The sequence below is a fragment of the Scyliorhinus canicula genome, chromosome 29 (genome assembly GCF_902713615.1).
Source record: "Scyliorhinus canicula chromosome 29, sScyCan1.1, whole genome shotgun sequence".
Taxonomy (NCBI): Eukaryota; Metazoa; Chordata; class Chondrichthyes; order Carcharhiniformes; family Scyliorhinidae; genus Scyliorhinus; species Scyliorhinus canicula.
In genome coordinates, this window is record NC_052174.1 from 1586945 (window position 1) to 1607238 (window position 20294).

General features: G+C 51.1%; 2 protein-coding genes across 2 annotated transcripts in view; one reads left to right on the forward strand and one right to left on the reverse strand.

Moving 5' to 3' along the window:
* Window positions 1-5812, forward strand: part of LOC119958279 (Y-box-binding protein 2-B-like) — a 30385-nt gene extending 24573 nt beyond the window's left edge. Inside the window, 3 exon segments of the mRNA XM_038786710.1 lie at window positions 2173-2559; window positions 3813-3893; window positions 5534-5812. Of these exon segments, the coding sequence (XP_038642638.1) occupies window positions 2173-2559; window positions 3813-3878 (453 nt within the window). The 3' untranslated portion in view covers window positions 3879-3893; window positions 5534-5812.
* Window positions 5813-18146: 12334 nt separating this feature from the next.
* Window positions 18147-20294, reverse strand: part of LOC119958454 (solute carrier family 2, facilitated glucose transporter member 4-like) — a 49154-nt gene continuing 47006 nt past the window's right edge. The window contains exon 11 of the mRNA XM_038786996.1: window positions 18147-18380. Within this exon, the coding sequence (XP_038642924.1) occupies window positions 18174-18380 (207 nt within the window). The 3' untranslated portion in view covers window positions 18147-18173. The remainder of the gene's footprint in view (window positions 18381-20294) is intronic.

Here is a 20294-nt window from a genome sequence, read left to right on the forward strand (position 1 = left end):
CGAGGGGCAAAAGTTTAGAGATGTGCGAGGGAAGTTTTTTTTTTTAAAGAGGGTAGTGGATGCCTGGAACTTGCTGCTGGTTTAGGTGGTGGAAGCCGGGACGATAGTGACATTTAAAGGGCATCTTGACAAATACAAGAATAGGCTGGGTATAGAGATACGGACCCCGGTTTGCAGAAGGGCAGCATGGTCAGTACAGGCTTGGAGGGTCGAAGGGCCTGTTCCTGTGCTGTGCTGTACTTTGTGCTTTCTGTAATGTGGCGACGAGAACTGCAGAATATTCCAGCCGTGGCCTCGCCAGTGTTTTATACCATTCCAACATTATATCCTTTTTATATTTTATACCTCGGCCAATGAAGGAGAACATTCTATTTGATTTCTTTACAACCTTGTCTACTTGAACTGCTGCCTTTGGGGAACTGTGTACGCCAAAGATCTCTCCCTTCATCTCCCCGTCTTAGTTTATTCCCATTTATCCTGTACGCCGTAGAATAGCATGATCTCACACTCGTGTTAAATTTAATCTGCCACTTTATCACCACCCCACTAACCCATCTGTATCAATCTGGAGATTGTAGTTATCCTCTACACTGTCCACCACTTGGCCAATCTTTGTGTCGTCTGCAAATTTCCCAATCGTGCCCCCCCTCCCCATGTTCACGTCCAAATGGTTAATGTATCACACGCGTAGTCAGGGTCCTAGCACCGAGCCCTGTGGAACACCATTTGAAACCACTTTCCAATTGCAGGGGCCGCCATCGACCATGACCCTTTGTTTCCTGTTACTAAGCCAACTTTTTACCCCGTTTGCTACATTGCCCTGTATCCCAGGAGCTTTCACTTTCTTGACCAATCTGCCATGTGGGACCTTGTCAAACACCTTGCTATAGTCCAGGTACACCACATCCACTGCATTACCACCTTCATCCCTCCATAGAATATACAGTGCTGAAAGAGACCATTCAGCCCATCGACTCCGCACCGGCCCTTGGAAAGAGCAGCCTGCTTAAGCCCACACCTCCACCCTATCCCTATAACCCAGTAACCCCCACCCAACCTTTTGGACACAAAGGGGCAATTGAACGCGGCCAGTCCACCTAACCTGCACATCTTTGGACTGTGGGAGGAAACCAGAGCACCCGGAGGAAACCCACGCAGACACTGGGAGAACCAGGAACACTGCCTCAGAGTAAAGGGTTGGCCATAAGACTGATGCAGAGGAATTTATTGGAGGATGGTGAATCTTTGAGATCACTGAGCATGTTCCAAGACCGTTTGCCTGGATAATGATTACACTGGAGGGGTTAGGGGCTGGTTTGTGATGGAGAGCGAGGCTGGCAGTGCGGGTTCAATTCCCGCATTGGCTGAGGTAGTTCATGAAGGCCCCGCCTTCTCAATCTTGCCCCTCACCTGAGGTGTGGTGACCCTCTGGTTAAATAAACACCGGCCAAGTCTCTCTTGTCAAGGGGGGGGGGAAGAGCAGCCTGTGGTCACCTTTGTAGTTGGCAAAATATCCGTGAGGGAGAAGATCTGTTTGAACGGTGGAGCAGGTTCGATGGGCCACGACATTCCTCACGTAAACAAAGTGTTCTAGAACACTTTGCCTGGATCCCATGGCAACTGGGTGGATCCCCTGGCAACTGAGTGTCATTGAAACTAAACTCAAAGACTGTGTAAAAGGTTCAAGAAATGATGGCGCCTCTTGCTGTGGGTGTAAATGCTGGTTTCTTTTGTTTGTGTAAATAAGCTTGGACAAGTGCACAGACCAGGTGTTGGGAGTTGGTGGTGTTGTGATTTGGTGGCATTCTAGTCTCCTGGCCACCATTCCTCCCTTGGCCATCTGCTTATCTGGGTGTATGCTGTTGGTGGGATTCCCCTGTGCATGCCAGTTTTTGCCTTGCCAAGCCTTTCATTCGGCTGTGTAGAGCTGAGAGAAATTGGTTTTCTGAATGGGATGTGTACTTTTTCATGATTTATGTTTCCCTGTTGGCATGTTCCCCAAAGTTCTTGAGGAGATAGTGACTCTGGATTTGCTCCGTTGGTGTTGAAACTGGCCCTAGGTGCTCGGTTGCTAAGGAGCGGGGTCGGAGAGGGCTCGAGTCCACTCTAGGCCCCACTGCCCTGGGAGACGTGGCTTCAGCTTTTGAAATCTCCCTGCCTCCTTCCCAACAGGTGCAGAAGGTCAAAGTTGCGGATGAGAGCCCGGTCTCTGAGACCCCTGCTGAAGAAGCTTCGGAAAGCCCTGCTGTCCCGGATCCTGTTCCCGCTCTTCCCGAAACGCAGGTGACCAGAGAACCTCCATCGGTTTCAGCAGAAACTGTCTTCGTGGCAATGGCTGAAGAAACGCAGTGTGTGTCGATCCTGGAACCGGAGGTCCCTCACCTGGCGGAGGGTGTGGTCCCTCACCTGGCGGAGGGTGTGGTCCCTCACCTGGCGGAGGGTGTGGTCCCTCACCTGGCGGAGGGTGTGGTCCCTCACCTGGCGGAGGGTGTGGTCCCTCACCTGGCGGAGGGTGTGGCCCCTCACCTGGCGGAGGGTGTGGCCCCTCACCTGGCGGAGGTAAGAGTCTAATTTGGGCCAGTTTGAATGTTGGTTAGTTGGAATTTGACTTTTTGAGGCCTAGCATCGACTCTATTGTTTTGTTATTTTGAGGGGTGTGGGTTAATCATTACAGCACAGGAGGCCATACAGCTAGTCCAGTCCATGTTGGCCTTGTGTACAGCAATCCAGGCAGGTCCATTTCTCCCACTCTATCCCCTGGATCTCTGCCAGTTTATTTCCCTCGAGTCCGTCCAATTGGGTTATCATCTTGTGCGCCCTCAATCGCACCCCGCTTGATCTCTTTCAGTCTCCAAGCTGGATCGGAGATAACCGTTTTGGTAAATCTCCCTCCACATGGTCTTGGGGACCCTCGCTTCCTCCCTGAAGTGTGCTGAGCAGAACTGATGCAGTTACCAAACCAGGGCCTCACCAGAGCTTTCTCAAGTTTCGGCATCACCTTTTCTACTCTATGCCTTATACTTATGGAGATCTGGATCCCGGCTCCCTGTGGGAGCGCTCTCTGCTAACGCTAACCAGACTCTCCCCTAACCCTAACATCAGGCCTTCTCCGCTGACCCGAGCATCAGGCCCTCCCCTGCTAACCCTGTCTTCAAGCTCTCCCACTAAAACAAACAACCAGCTCTCGGCTCACCCAAACATCAGGACCCTGCTGCCGGAGTTGTGGAACAACGCCCCCGGCCTATTCGATCTTTCCCCGAGTCCTCCCATATTCTCCTTTTCTCCAGAAAAATAGAATAATGACAGCACAATTTGTCAGGTCTGTCTTGACCCATCTGTCTCCTCTTTCACCTCTTCTGGCCTTTGTTAGGGCCATGGGGCCCACTCTATATAAACCTAAATCTGTTGATCCTAACATCTTGTGGATGGTTTTAAACCCTGGCTTTAATCCTTGTGAGAGAGAATCTAGAAAATGATTTGCATAAGATGTTGCAGCACAGAATGGGGCCATTCAGCCCATCACACTGAAGGTGAGATCCTGGTCTGTGTGCCCATTCGTCCACTTTGCCCCCAGCCCCTTGGCATGTCTCCTTGGGTGGCTAATGTCAGGGTGACACGATGGTTTTCTCCCACGGTCCAGATGTGCAGGTTGGGTGGATTGGCCATGCTGAGGTGTTTTTGAGGGTTACGGAGATGGAGTGGGCCTTGATTGGGTGCTTTGTTTGCAGGGTCGGTGCGGACTCGATGGCCTGGAGGAGGGCTTCTATGACATTGATTGCTGGCGAGTTTAACTCTAGTTTTTCTCCCTCTAGAAAATAGTGGAACCCACCCCAGACCAGCTGTGTGTGGTGACCAGTGCTCTGGAACGTGACATCTGAACGACTTCGAAACGAGTGAGTGTTGAGGGAATGCTGCATTTTCTGAGGAGACTGTAGTAGGATCACCAGAGCCAATCTTGGAGAGCTAATTCTTTCGGTCCCTGCTCTGCTTCCTCTAGTAACTGAAACCATCCTTTGGCTTTAGAACAGTTTGCTGGGAACTTTAATAGAGGTCACCTTCCCGCTGTATAATCTCCATCAGCAAGACCTCCATCACATTTGTCCATTTTCTTTTGCCCCCTCTGAACTCGGCAATTTTCCAACACCCTGCAACCCAGCCTCCACCATTATCATCAAATCCCTGCAGTGCAGGAAGAGGCCATTCAGCCCCTCTGAAGTCTGTACTAACCCTCAAAAGAGCACCCTATCCCCGTAATGTCACAATTTATCCCGTAATAATCACGGCCGATCTACTTAACCTGCACATCTTTGGACTGTGGGAGGAAACCGGAGCACCCGGAGGAAACCCACGCGCACACGGGGAGGCTCCAGTCACCCAAGGTCGGAATTGAACCCGCGTTCCTGGCGCTGTGTGGCAGCAGTGCTAACCACTATGCCGGAGTTCCCATTCCTTGTGCTTGGTGACTTGCCCCCTGCTCATCAGATTTAGATGTTTTTGTCCGTGCTCACCCAGCCCGACCCCACTCCGGTTTCTTCAACAGCCATTCAGCCCATCGAGTCAATGCTGTTCCTCCTGATTCCCATCGCTCCACCGCTGCCAGCCTTGCCTCCAGCTGCCTGGCGGCCTCGAAGCTCGGAATTCCCTCCTTAAACCTCTTCCATGAATCATCTTTGGACAAGGAATGTTTTGGCCAAATATCTCTGCCCATAGTTTGGGCAGCTTTTTCTGTGGATTCCTGCCCCAGCTCTTTGGCACCAGTACCATTTGTTAATCTGTTTTGGGAGAGGAGGTGGCGGAAGTGGGTACAATTGGGGCATTTTGACTGATGCATGAATAAGGTGGGAATACATAGAAAATAGGGGCTGTTTAGCACACTGGGCTAAATCGCTGGCTTTGAAAGCAGGCCAGCAGCACGGTTCGATTCCCGTAACAGCCTCCCCGAACAGGTGCCGGAATGTGGCGACTAGGGGCTTTTCACAGTAATTTCATTTGAAGCCTACTCGTGACAATAAGCGATTTTCATTTTCACATAGAACATGCAGTGCAGAAGGAGGCCATTCGGCCCATCAAGTCTGCACCGACCCACTCAAGCCCTCAACTTCCACCCTATCCCAATAACACCTCCTAACATTTTTGGTCACTAAGGGCAATTTATCACGGCCAATCCACCTAACCCGCACATCTTTGAACTGTGGGAGGAAACCGGAGCACCCGGAGGAAACCCACGCAGACACGGGGAGGACGTGCAGACTCCGCACAGACAGTGACCCAGCCGGGAATCGAACCTGGGACCCTGGCGCTATGAAGTCAGTGTTATCCACTTGTGCTGCCTTGAATATGAAAGTACAGGGCGCACGGGCCCCGGAGGTGTAGAAGGTTTTTAGGTTGGATGGGCAGCATAGTCGGCGCAGGCTTGGGAGGGCCGAAGGGCCATGTTCCTCTGCCGTGCTGGTCTTTTAAGACAAAATTCTTATTTTGTTCCCCGGAAATCAGACTGCACCAAAACGTTAATTGATACTCTTTTCTGTTACAGGAATTTATTTTTATGCTAATTGTACAGGCAGGTTCCTGAGCAGGACAAAGCTGGAGAAAGCCAGATGTGTGTTGTGACATCATCGCCTTCTATTAAAAAGAAATTAATAGAGATGTTTATTTGAATTTATTCTTGTGCAATGCCTTATTTCTCTCCTCCTGTCTTGAGGGGTATTTTTGTTGTTTTTTTTTGTACATGGGCTGATCGATGTTGTGTTTAACCATTCCTTTTTCCCTGATTTAGGGATCACGTGCAATAATAAAAAGATTGTTAGCACTCCGTTGTGTTTTCTCTATTCCATTGGCCCCTACGGCTAGTCCGACAACCAAAGGAGGCCATTGCACCGTTGTCAGCTTAGCAAAATCTGATCTCGTTTCCAAATCCAGCCCTGTTTTTCCCCCCCCCCCCAAACCCTGCAAATCATTCCCAACGATTCATCCAGCTCCCTTACACTTGTCACTATTTAATTCAGATTATTGAATAAAGTTTTGTCACAAGATAGCTGGCTTTTAAAGCAGGCCAGCAGCACGATTCGATTCCCGTACCAGCCTCCCCGGACAGGCGCCGGAATGTGGCGACTAGGGGCTTTTCACAGTAACTTCATTGAAGCCTACTTGTGACAATAAGCGATTTTCATTTCAAGTTGGCCTGTTGTGCGAGTGTTGTTGCTAAATTGCCCTTAGTGTTGGGTGGGGTTACTGGGTTATGGGGATAGGGTGGAGGTGTTGACCTTGGGTAGGGTGCTCTTTCCAAGAGACGGTGCAGACTTGATGGGCCGAATGGCCTCCTGCACTGTAAATTCTATGATTCAGTCGTGGAACCTTGTCATTTAAGACTTTGTAACAAACACTATGTATTCGCTGCTCCCAATGTGGTCTCCTCTATATCGGAGAGACCAAACGCAGACTGGGTGATCGCTTTGCTGAGCATCTTCGGTCTGTGCGCATTCAGGACCCTGACCTTCCTGTTGCTTGCCATTTTAACACAACATCCTGCTCCCATGTCTGTTCTTGGCCTGCTGCAATGTTCCAGTGAAGCTCAACGCAAACTGGAGGAACAACATCGCCTCTTCCGGTTAGGCACACTACAGCCTTCCGGCCTGAACATCGAATTCAACAACTTCAGATGACCAGCCCCATCTCGACCCATTTATTTTCATTTCATTTTGTCTGGGTCTCTTTCCCCCCTGACCCCCCCATGGGGTTTCTGTGGCCATGACTCCTCTTTAATTCTCACTCCACAGGATAAATATTATCCACTTTGTCTGTTCGCTTTGACAAAGGGTCACTGGGCTCGAAACCGGCTCCAATCCAATCCAAACGTTCGCTCTTTCCTCTCCCTACAGACGCTGCCAGACCTGCTGAGATTTTCCAGCATTTTCTCTTTGGTTTCAGATTCCAGCATCCGCAGTAATTTGCTTTTACCTTATTGATGCTCCTCATATTTCACCTCTAGGATCACCCCTACGCTCCAGGGGGGAAAAGTCCCAACCTCTCCAGACAACTCAGGCCATCAAGTCCTGGTACCATCGTCGTAAACCTCTTCACTCTTTCCAGTTGAACAATATCCTTCCTATAACAGGGTGGCCAGAACTGAACACAGTATTCCATGTGTGGGTCTGACCAATGCCTTGTACAACTTCAACAAGATGTCCAAACTCATGGATTCAATATTCTCACCAATGAAACTGAGCATGCTGAATGCCTTTTTCAGTTAATTTCAGCAGCTGCATTCAATCTCCTCTGCTCCTGTGTTAATCTCTCCATGTAAATCTCCCCTTTATCCCTCTCGCCCACCTACCCTGCCCATCTTTGGATCGTGGGAGGAACCTGGAGCACTCTGAGGGAACCCACGGGGGAAGAGTGTGAACTCCAATTGAACCTGGTGTCCCTGTTGCTGTGAGACGGGGAAGAACAAAGGGCAGCACAGGAACAGGCCCTTCGGCCCTCCCAGCCCGTGCCAACCATGCTGCCCGTCTAAACTAAAACCTTCTACACTTCCTGGGTCTGTATCCCATATCCTATTCATGTATTTGTCAAGATGCCCCTTAAATGTCACTATCGTCTCTGATTCCACCACCTCCTCCGACAGCGAGTTCCAGGCACCCACTACCCTCTGTGTAAAAGAACTTGCCTCGTACATCTCTAAACCTTGCCTCTCGCAACTTAAACCTATGCCCCCTAGTAATTGATCCCTCTACCCTGGGGAATAGCCTCTGACTATCCATTCTGTCTATGCCCCTCATAATTTTGTAGACCTCTATCAGGTCGCCCCTCAACCTCCGTCGTTCCAGTGAGAACAAACCAAGTTTATCCAACCTCTCCTCATAGCTAATGCCCTCCATACCAGGCAACATCCTGGTAAATCTCTTCTGCACCCTCTCTAAAGCCTCCACATCCTTCTGGTAGTGTGGCGACCAGAATTGAACACTATACTCTAAGTGTGGCCTAACTAAGGTTCTATACAGCTGCAACATGACTTGCCAATTCTTATACTCAATGCCCCGGCCAATGAAGGCAAGCATGCCGTATGCCTTCTTGACTACCTTCTCCACCTGTGTTGCCCCTTTCAGTGACCTGTGGACCTGTACACATCGATCTCTCTGACTGTCAATACTCTTGAGGGTTCTACCATTCACTGTATATTCCCTACCTGCATTAGACCTTCCAAAATGCATTACCTCACATTTGTCTGGATTAAACTCCATCTCCCATCTCTCTGCCCAAGTCTCCAAACTATCTAAATCCTGCTGTATCCTCTGACAGTCCTCATCGCTATCCGCAATTCCACCTACCTTTGTGTCGTCTGCAAACTTACTAATCAGACCAGTGACATTTTCCTCCAAATCATTATGATATATACTGCGGACAGCAAAGGTCCCAGCACTGATCCCTGCGGAACACCACTAGTCACAGCCCTCCAATCAGAAAAGCACCCTTCCATTGCTACTCCGTGCCTTCAATGACCTAGCCAGTTCTGTATCCACGTTAGCTCACCCCGGTCACATGTGACTTCGCTTTTTCTATCAGTCAACCATGAGGGACCTTGTCAAAGGCCTTACTGAAGTCCATATAGACAACATCCATTGCCCTACCTGCATCAATCATCTATGTGACCTCTTCGAAAAACTATCAAGTTAGTGAGACACGACCTCCCTTTCACAAAACCGTGCTGCCTCTCAATGATACGTCCATTTGCTTCCAAATAGGAGTAGATCCTGTCTTGAAGAATTCTCTCCAGTAATTTCCCTACCACTGACGTAAGGCTCGCTGGCCTGTAGTTCCCTGGATTATCCTTGCTACCCTTCAAAGAACAAAGAAAATTACAGCACAGGAACAGGCCCTTCAGCCCTCCCAGCCTGTGGCAATCCAGATCCTTTATCTAAACCTGTCGCCTATTTTCCAAGGATCTACTTCCCTCTGTTCCCGAATCTGTTAGATGCATCTTAAATGATGCTATCGTGCCCGCCTCTACCACCTCCGCTGGTAAAGCATTCCAGGCACCCACCACCCTCTGCGTAAAAAAACGTTCCACGCACATCTCCCTTAAACTTTCCCCCTCTCACCTTGAAATCGTGACCCCTTGTAATTGACACCCCCACTCTTGGGAAAAGCTTGTTGCTATCCACCCTGTCCAAACCTCTTGTAATTTTGTTGACCTCAATCAGGTCCCCCCCTCAACCTCCGTCTTTCCAACGAAAACAATCCTAATCTACTCAACCTTTCTTCATAGCTAGCACCCTCCATACCAGGCAACATCCTGGTGAACCTCCTCTGCACCCTCTCCAAAGATCACATCCTTCTGGTAATGTGGCGACCAGAACTGCACGCAGTATTCCAAATGTGGCCTAATCTAAGTCCTTTACAACTGTAACATGACCTGCCGACTCAATACCCTGTCCAATGAAGGCAAGCATGCTCTATGCCTTCTTGACCACTCTATCAACCTGCGTTGCCACCTTCAGGGTACAATGGACCTGAACTTCCAGATCTCTCTGTACATCAATTTTCCCCAGGACCCTTCCATTGACCATACAGTCCGCTCTTGAATTAGATCTTCCAAAATGCATCACCTCACATTTGCCTGGACTGAACACCATCTGCCATTTCTCTGCCCAACTCTCCAATCTATCTATATTCTCTGACAGTCCTCCTCGCTATCTGCAACTCCAGCAATCTTGGTATCATCTTCAAACTTGCTAATCAGACCACCTATACCTTCCTCCAGGTCATTTATGTAGATCACAAACAACAGTGGTCCGAGCACGGATCCCTGTGGAACACCACTAGTCACCCTTCTCCATTTTGAGACACTCCCTTCCACCACTACTCTCTGTCTCCTGTTGCCTAGCCAGTTCTTTATCCATCTAGCTAGTACACCCTGAACCCCATACAACTTCACTTTTTCCATCAACCTGTCATGGGAAACTTTATCAAACGCCTTACTGAAGTCCATGTATATGACATTGACAGCCCTTCCCTCATCAATTAACTTTGTTTAAGAATTCTTTGAGGAAGTGACAAAGGAACAACATTGGCTATTCTCCAGTCCTCCAGGACATCACCTGAGGACAGTGAGGATCCAAAGATTTCTGTCAAGGCCTCAGCAATTTCCTCTCTAACCTCCTTCAGTATTATGGGGTAGATCCCATCCGGCCCTGGGGACTTATCTACCTTAATATTTTTCAAGACGCCCGACCCCTTGTCTTTTTGGATCTCAATGTGACCCAGGCGATCTACACACCCTTCTCCAGACTCAACATTCACCAATTCCTTCTCTTTGGTAAATACTGATGCAAAGTATTCATTTAGTACCTCGCCCATTTCCTCTGGCTCCACACATAGATTCCCTTGCCAATCCTTCAGTGGGCCAACCAAAGAAAAGTACAGCACAGGAACAGGCCCTTCGGCCTTCCAAGCACGTGCCGACTATGCTGCCTGTCAACCTCTCCTCACAGCTAATGTCCTCCATACCAGGCAACATCCTGGTAAATCTCTTCTGCACCCTCTCTAAATAGACAATCTATTGGGGGATGGGAGCGCTGTCGTGGCGAGGGTTCGGTGGGGTGGGGGCGCTGTCGTGGCGAGGGTTCCTCTGGCTCCACACATAGATTCCCAGGCAAAAAGTTGTGTGTCAAGGTCGGGGATTTCTGCCATGGTCTTCTTTATGAATTCTGTGTCGTCCCAGTTGGGAGCGGACACATTTACCAGTACGACCGGTGCCCCTTCCAGGTCACCGCTGACCATGACGTACCCTCCCCCTGGGTCCGTAACTGTCCTGGTCTCAGTAAATCCCATCCTCTTGCTGATCAGTATGGCCACCCCCCTCGCCCCGTAGCAGGAATGATAGGTATATCCCACCCAGCCCTTCCTCACCAGCAGCCGCTCCTTCTCCCTCCGGTGCGTCTTTGTCGGTAGATTATGTCGGCTTTTAGGCTTCTTAGATGGGCGAAGACTCTGGATCTTTTCACCGGGCCGTTGAGTCCCCTTACGTTCCAGGTAACAGGTGGAGAGTTTCTGACCCCCCCCCCCCGTCCGTCCGGCGGGATCACCCATCCTTACCTGGGGGACCCTCCCCTGAACCCTTTGTTAGGGGACTGTCCAAAATGGCTACAGTTGCCATTCTCACGATGAGGTCGGGCCCCAGTGCTCCGGGGTTTCCCTTTGTCCAGGGGGCACCCAACATGGCCGCCATGTTCACGCCACATGGGTGCGCCCCGACACTCCGGGGTCTCCCTTTGTTTGGGGACCCTCGAAAGTGGCTGCTTGAGGCGCCATCTTGGTTCCTCGGCCTGTTCCATGCCTGCTGAGGCCTGTGCATGTCTCATTGCCAACCCTTTCCAGCCATTCTTCCCCCTTTCTGTCCTCCTGCCCCCCCCCCCCCCCTCACTGCCTGTCTTCCCGTGCTAGCCCTTCTTGCTGGTGACTCCTCTCCCTGGGCTGGTCTTGTCCTGTCTCTAATCTGTCTGCCTGTCCCCATTCCCTTCCTCACTGGGGCTGATTAGCCCACAGGGCTAAACCGCTGGCTTTGAAAGCAGACCAAGGCAGGCCAGCAGCACGGTTCGATTCCCGCAACAGCCTCCCCGAACAGGCGCCGGAATGTGGCGACTAGGGGTTTTCACAGTAACTTCATTTGAAGCCTACTCGTGACAATAAGCGATTTTCATTTCACCCCTCCGTCTGTTTCCCGCATCCTCTCTCTTCTCTGAAGTAGTGTTCCTTCCCTCTGTATGTCACCCAGAGTCTGGCCAGGAACACCGAGCTGAACCTCTTCCCCGCTCTTATAGGGCGCCGACTTTGCCTTGTTAAATTCGTCCCTCTTTTTTTGTGAAGTCGGCCCCATGTCCTGATGCACCCAAATTCCGTGTCCTTCCCACCACCACGTCTTTGTCTGTCGGGCCGACCTCGGGATCTGTTCCCGGTCCTGGCACCGATGCAGCTTCTCAATGATCGCTCTCGGCTGCTCCCCAATCTTGGCTTTTGACCGGAGTGACCTGTCTGCCCTGTCCGAGGGGGTTTGGGAAGCTGTTGCCCCCGACCAGGTTGCCCAGCTCGTGGGCCGCTGGGACCCTTCCCTCCACCCCCTCTGGCAGACCCCCAATATGGCCGTTCTGTCGCCTGGACCTGTTTCCTGGCCCTCCACCTCTGGGCCACCCCCAACCTCCTCACCTCGGCCTCCAGAGCCACTATCCTATCACGCTGGAGAGTTGCCGCCCTTTCCAGGTCGAGGATCGTCCTTCCCTGGGCTTCCATCTACTTTCCCAGGCGGGCTATTGTGTGCTGGAGGGTGGCCATTGCTTCCATCGCCACCTCCTTCACTACCACCTGGAGTTCCATTTATAGCGCTTCTCCCTCGCTGGGACCTGGAGGGGGCTGCCGTGTGCTTCTACTTTACTTTGTAATAAAGCATTTTCTTTATGCATCTCGTTTGTACTCCTCTGTGGCCCAAACTACCCAAATCAATCTCTCTCTCCTCCTCTCCCCCCTCTCTCTCTCCCCCTTCCTCTCTCTCTCTCCTCCACCCCTCTCTCTCCTCCCCCCCCTCTCTCCCTCTCCACCTCCTCCCTCTCTCTCCTCCTCCCTCTCTCTCCTCCCCCCCCTCTCCTCCCCCCTCTCTCCTCCCCCCCTCTCTCTCCTCCCCCCTCTCTCTCCCTCTCCACCTCCCCCCTCTCTCTCTCCTCCCCCCCTCTCTCCCCCTTCCTCTCTCTCCCTCTTCCCCCCTCTCTCCTCCCCCCTCTCTCCTCCCCCCCTCTCTCCCTCTCCCCTCTCTCTCCTCCCCCCCTCTCTCCCTCTCCCTTTCTCTCTCCTCCCCCCTCTCTCTCCTCCCCCACTCTCTCTCCTCCCCCACTCTCTCTCCCTCTCCCCTTCCCCCCTCTCTCTCCTCCCCCCTCTCTCTCCCTCTCCCCTCTCTCTCCTCCCCTCCTCGCTCTCCTCCCCCCCTCTCTCTCCTCCCCCCCCCTCGCTCCCTCTCCACCTCCCCCCTCTCTCTCCTCCCCCCTCTCTCTCCCCTTCCTCTCTCTCTCTCCCCCCCTCTCTCTCCCTCTCCACCTCCCCCCTCTCTCTCCCTCCCCCCTCTCTCTCTCTCCCCCCTCCCCTCTTCATCTCTTTTATGCGTCACGGAGTGTTGACACCGGGTTGTATTGACAAAACGAAGGTTTATTTACAAAGCTATCATACACAGCTCCCAGCAGATCTCAACTGGGTCTTAACGGTCAATGCTGAATTGGCTGGCATGCTATACAAATGGAGAGGGTTTACCCCGGCCCCTTGACAAGGGCAGCGTGATAGCATTGTGGATAGCATAATTGCTTCACAGCTCCAGGGTCCCAGGTTCGATTCCCGGCTGGGTCACTGTCTGTGCGGAGTCTGCACATCCTCCCCGTATCTGCGTGGGTTTCCTCCGGGTGCTCCGGTTTCCTCCCACAGTCCAAAGATGTGCAGGTTAAGGTGGATTGGCCGTGATAAGTTGCCCTGCGTGTCCAAAATTGCCCAGCGTTGGGTGGGGTTACTGGGTTATGGGTGGGTTGACCTTGGGTCGGGTGCTTTTTCAAAGAGCCGGTGCAGACTCGATGGGCCGAATGGGTTCCTACTCCACGAATGACGTGAGGAAGACGGTCATTCCCACCCCCTTCGGCCCCGTGCAGTGAGTTATGACACTCCTTCCTCTTTCTCTCCCCGCTCTCTAGTCTTCTCTCCCCCCTCTCTCTCTCTCTCTCTCTCCACTCTCGCTCTCTTTATTCTTCTCTTTCTCGCCTCGATCTCACCTCTCACCAAGCTCTTGGTCATATGTTCCAAATGTCTCCTTATGTGTTTATCTGTCGGATAACATTCCTGCGGAGGGTGGGGGATGTGCCCCTTCCCCACCCTCATTAGATATTCTCCCAGAAAGACACCATTTTGACCACGGCCGAGAAGCCTGGGGCCTACCTTCAAATTAACTTTGAAGAGAAAGTGGTTTGGTTTGGGGAATGGGGGGGGGGGGGGGGGGGGTAGGTGGGGCTGATAAATAATTTCAACTGGGGATCAGGTGTGCATCACCTTTAAGACAACTGCAGAGAAATTCCTGAGCTCTGCAGACACAACAATGGCCACTGTTCTGACAGTGACTGTTCTCGTTTCCTTGACAAATGAAGCCGCAAATTTGAGGAGCTCCTAATTTGCCTCTCGTTCTCCCCCCCTCTCTCTCTCTCACACTCATTTTCTTTGGCTCCTTCATTCTCCAAAATGTAATCACAGAATTTAAAAAAAGGCACAATACACATTTTAATAAAATTGCACAAAGCTACGGCAAGTGGAGGTGCTGAAGTGACCACTCGTGAGCAAGTGTGGGTGGGGAGTGCGGGGTTAAAACCTAACATTGCTGCTTCCACTCTTTACTCACTGTGGTGAATGTGATTCACACCGGATTATAATCTGTATATACATGTGTCTATATTGTAAGTGCAGTTGCACTACCTAACCACCAGGGGGAGTAGCTCTGGGAATGCTCGAGAATTGTACTGGGCTTCTCCCTTGGCTCCGCCCAGGACTTCTCCCCCATGGAGCTGCTGTATAAAGATCAGTGCCACAGGGTCAGCCGGCCAGTTCACCGAAAGTTCAATGGCTAACAGGCTGGCTCTGCTGTGAGTATATTAAAACCGCTATTCTAATCCTACAAGCACGTGTCCGTAGAATTGTTGGTTCCAACACTCACTGACTTTCACTCTCTCTCACTCCCTTGCTCGCTGTCTCTCCCTCCCTCCCTCCCCCTTTCACTCCCTCCCTCCCTCTTGCTCTCGCTCCCTCTCCCTCCCTCCCTCTCGCTCCCTTCCTCCCTCCCTCTGCAGAGACCTGGTTGAGGGAAGGACAGGATTGGCAGCTAAACATTCCAGGATTTAGATGTTTCAGGCGGGATAGAGGGGGATGTCAAAGGGGTGGCGGAGTTGCGCTACTGGTTAGGGAGAATATCACAGCTGTACTGCGGGAGGACACCTCAGAGGGCAGCGAGGCAATATGGGTAGAGATCAGGAATAAGAAGGGTGCAGTCACAATGTTGGGGGTTTACTACAGGCCTCCCAACATCCAGCGGGAGATAGAGGAGCAGATAGGTAGACAGATTTTGGAAAGGAGTAAAAGCAACAGGGTTGTTGTGATGGGAGACTTCAACTTCCCCAATATTGACTGGGACTCGCAATGCTAGGGGATTTGACGGGGCAGAGTTTGTAAGGAGCATCCAGGAGGGCTTCTTAAAACAATATGTAGACAGTCCAACTAGGGAAGAGGCTGTACTGGACCTGGTATTGGGGAATGAGCCCGGCCAGGTGGTAGAAGTTTCAGTAGGGGAGTATTTCGGGAACAGTGACCACAATTCAGTAAGTTTTAAAGTGCTGGTGGACAAGGATAAGAGTGGTCCTAGGGTGAATGTGCTAAATTGGGGGAAGGCTAATTATAACAATATTAGGCAGGAACTGAAGAACCTAGATTGGAGGAGGATGTTTGAGGGTAAATCAACATCTGACATGTGGGAGGCTTTCAAATGTCAGTTGAAAGGAATTCTGGACCGGCATGTTCCTGTGAGGAAGAAGGATAAATACGGCAAATTTCAGGAACCTTGGATAACAAGAGATATTGTAGGCCTCGTCAAAAAGAAAAAGGAGGCATTTGTCAGGGCTAGAAGGCTGGGAACAGACGAAGCCTGTGTGGAATATAAGGAAAGTAGGAAGGAACTTAAGCAAGGAGTCAGGAGGGCTGGCAGGGGTCACGGAAAGTAATCGGCAAATCGGGTTAAGGAAAATCCCAAGGCTTTTTACACGTACATAAAAAGCAAGAGGGTAGCCAGGGAAAGGGTTGGCCCACTGAAGGACAGGCGAGGGAATCTATGTGTGGAGCCAGAGGAAATGGGCGACCTACTAAATGAATACTTTGCATCAGCATTCACCAAAGAGAAGGAATTGGTGGATGTTGAGTCTGGAGAAGGGTGTATAGATAGCCTGGGTCACATTGAGATCCAAAAAGACGAGGTGTTGGGTGTCTTGAAAAATATTAAGGTAGATAAGTCCCCAGGGCCGGATGGGATCTACCCCAGAATACTGAATGAGGTTAGAGAGGAAATTGCTGAGGCCTTGACAGAAATCTTTGCATCCTCACTGTCTTCAGGTGATGTCCCGGAGGACTGGAAAATAGCCAATGTTGTTCCTTTGTTTAAGAAGGGTAGCAAGGATAATCCAGGGAACTACAGGTCGGTGAGCCTTACGTCAGTGGTGGGGAAATTACTGGCGAGAATTCTTCGAGACAGGATCTCCTCCCATTTGGAAGCAAATGGACGTATTAGTGAGAGGTTGCATGGTTTTGTGAAGGGGAGGTCGTGTCTCACTAACTTGATAGAGTTTTTCGAAGAGCTCACAAAGATGACTGATGCAGGTAGGGCAGTGGATGGACTTCAGTAAGGCCTTTGACAAAGTCCCTCATGGCAGACTGGTACAAAAGGTGAAGTCACACGGGATCAGGGTTGAGCTGACAAGAAGGATACAGAACTGGCTAGGTCATAGAAGGCAGAGAGTAGCAATGGAAAGGTGCTTTTCTAATTGGAGGGCTGTGACTAGTGGTGTTCTGCAGGGATCAGTGCTGGGACCTTTGCTGTTCGTAGTATATATAAATGATTTGGAGGAAAATGTAACTGGTCTGATTAGTAAGTTTGCAGACGACACAAAGGTTGGTGGAATTGCGGATGGCGATGAGGACTGTCAGAGGATACAGCAGGATTTAGATTGTTTAGAGACTTGGGCGGAGAGATGGCAGATGGAGTTTAATCCGGACAAATGTGAGGTCATGCATTTTGGAAGGTCTAATACAGGTAGGGAATATACAGTGAATGGTAGAACTCTCAAGAGTATTGACAGTCAGAGGGATCTAGGTGTACAGGTCCACAGGTCACTGAAAGGGGCAACACAGGTGGAGAAGGTAGTCAAGAAGGCATACGGCATGCTTGCCTTCATTGGCCGGGGCATTGAGTATAAGAATTGGCAAGTCATGTTGCAGCTGTATAGAACCTTAGTTAGGCCACACTTGGAGTATAGTGTTCAATTCTGGTCGCCACACTACCAGAAGGATGTGGAGGCTTTAAAGAGGGTGCAGAAGAGATTTACCAGGATGTTGCCTGGTATGGAGGGCATTAGCTATGAGGAGCGGTTGAATAAGCTCGGTTTGTTCTCACTGGAATGACGGAGGTTGAGGGGCGGCCTGATAGAGGTCTACAAAATTATGAGGGGCATAGACAGAGTGGATAGTCAGAGGCTTTTCCCCAGGGTAGAGGGGTCAATTACTAGGGGCCATAGGGTTAAGGTGCGAAGGGCAAGGTTTAGAGGAGATGTACGAGGCAAGTGTTTTACACAGAGGGTAGTGGGTGCCTGGAACTCGCTGCTGGAGGAGGTGGTGGAAGCAGGGACGATAGTGACATTTAAGGGGCATCTTGACAAATACATGAATAGGATGGGAATAGAGGGATACGGACCCAGGAAGTGTAGAAGATTTTAGTTTAGACGGGCAGCATGGTCGGCACGGGCTTGGAGGGCCGAGGGGCCTGTTCATGTCCTGTACTTTTCTTTGTTCTTTGTTCTCTCCCTCTTGCTTCCTCTCTCTCTCGCTCCCTTCCTTCCTCTCTCCCTCGCTCCCTTCCTCCCTCTCTCTCTCTCTTGCTCCCTTCCTCCCTCCCTCGCTCCCTTCCTCCCTCTCTCTCTCTCTCTCTTGCTCCCTTCCTCCCTCTCTCTCTTGCTCCCTTCCTCCCTCTCTCTCTCTCTTGCTCCCTTCCTCCCTCTCTCTCTCTCTCTTGCTCCCTTCCTCCCTCTCTCTCTCGCTCCCTTCCTCCCCCTCTCTTTCTCTCTCTCTCTCTCTCTCCCTTCCTCTCTCTTCCCCCTCTCTCTCTCTTGCTCGCTTCCTTCCTTCCCCTCTCTCTCTCTCTCCCCCAATCTCTCTCTCCCTCTTGCTCACTCCCTCCCTCTCTCTCTCTCTCTCGCTCCATTCCTCCCACTCTCTTTCTCTCTCTCTCTCCCTTCCTCTCTCTTCCCCCTCTCTCTCTCTTGCTCGCTTCCTTCCTCCCCCTCTCTCTCTCCCCCCCCCCCCTCTCTCTCTCTCTCTTGCTCACTCCCTTCCTCTCTCTCGCTCCCTCACACGCTGGAGTCATCATCGAGGTACTCGAGCTCGGTGCTGTTCTGTTTGAACTCTTGGTCAAGCAGCGAGGGGGTTCTGCGAAACGCGGCTGCGATCTGGTCAAAGGTCTTCCCCCGGGTCTCCGGCACTTTGAAGTAGGTGAAGACAAAGAATCCGGCGAGCAGGAAGGCGAAGATGAGGAAAACGAAAGGGCCGCAGACCGCCTGGCAAAATGAAAAAGAGAGAGATTCGCATTTGAATAGCACTTTGCAGCATCTCAGGATGTCGTGCAGCACGTCACAGCGACAGGCAACGTCTGTACCACAGATTCCCACCAACAAGAATGTGCGAATGGCCCTTGGTCATCGAGGAGAACGCTCTCCTGCTCTTAGAATCATCGTGCAGGGGCAGCACGGTGGCCTAGTGGTTAGCACAACCGCCTCACGGCGCTGAGGTCCTAGGTTCGATCCCGGCTCTGGGTCACTGTCCGTGTGGAGTTTGCACATTCTCCCCGTGTCTGCGTGGGTTTCGCCCCCACAACCCAAAAATGTGCAGAGTAGGTGGATTGGCCATGCTAAATTGCCCCTTAATTAAAAAAAAAAAAAAAAATCATCGTGCAGAAGGAGGCCATTCGGCCCATTGAGTTTGCACTGACCCTCTGAATGAGCACCCCCCCACCTCGGCCCATCCCCCTAACCCCGCCGAACTTGCACATCCCTGGACACTACGGGGCAATTGATCACGGCCAATCCAGCTCACCTACCCATCTTTAGTCTGTGGGAGGAAACCGGAGCACCCGGAGGAAACCCACGCAGACACGGGGAGAACGTGCAGACTCCGCACAGACAGTGACCCAAGCCGGGAATCGAACCCAGGTACCCGGAGCTGTGAGGCAGCAGTGCTAACGATGATATTCTCAGATTTGTTTATCAGGATGCCTTGAATACATAACACTAAGTAAATGAAAAAAGCTGATTTATTTACACTACTTAAATAACATTCAAACAAGTTCCAAGGTAAAAGAATACTAAACTATACGATATCTCTAACCACAGAACTCTCTCAACTATACAACTAATCAGGGCAGCACGGAGGTGCAGTGGGTTAGCACTGCTGCCTCACGGCGCTGAGGTCCCAGGTTCGATCCCGGCTCTGGGTCACTGTCCGTGTGGAGTTTGCACATTCTCCCCGTGTTTGCGTGGGTTTCGCCCCCACAACCCAAAGATGTGCAGGGTATGTGGATTGAAGACGCTAAATTGCCCCTTAATTGGGAAAAAATGAATTGGGTACTCTAAATTTATTTAGAAACAAACTATACAACTAGTTTCTCTCACGCCTAAACACCTCCTCCCAGAATCCCAGGAGTCAGGTGATATTTAGAACATAGAACATAGAACAGTACAGCACAGAACAGGCCCTTCGGCCCTCAATGTTGTGCCGAGCCATGATCACCCTACTCAAACCCACGTATCTCGCCCTATACCCGTAACCCAACAACCCCCCCCTTAACCTTACTTTTATTAGGACACTACGGGCAATTTATCACGGCCAATCCACCTAACCCGCACATCTTTGGACTGTGGGAGGAAACCGGAGCACCCGGAGGAAACCCACGCACACAGGGGGAGGACGTGCAGACTCCACACAGACAGTGACCCAGCCGGGAATCGAACCTGGGACCCTGGAGCTGTGAAGCATTTATGCTAACCACCATGCTACCCTGCTGCCCCTAATTTATATGCCCCTATATTTATATGATTGCTCTTCATCCCCATCTGGTGGTGAGAAGTATGATCACGAAATTGGTAACCCCTTGTCTTCTTTACAATATAAGTATTGTTACACTAACCACCGAGCAGCCCTTCTTCCCGTAAGGGATCCGGGATTGTTTTCCTATACCTGAGAGTTCAGGCAGGAACGTCAATATGTCCGAAAGCTGACGCATCTGAAGGTGCAGCATTCCGTCAGTGCTGCAACTGCGCCGATCGCTGAGCCTATCACTGATTCTAAACGACACATCGAGGCCATTCAGCCCATCTGCTCGGTGCTGTGGTGTTTTACGCTTCACTTTCGCCCACCTTATCAGCATAATGTGACTAATGAAAGAATAGATAGCGAGCCCCATTGCCAATGGCCAC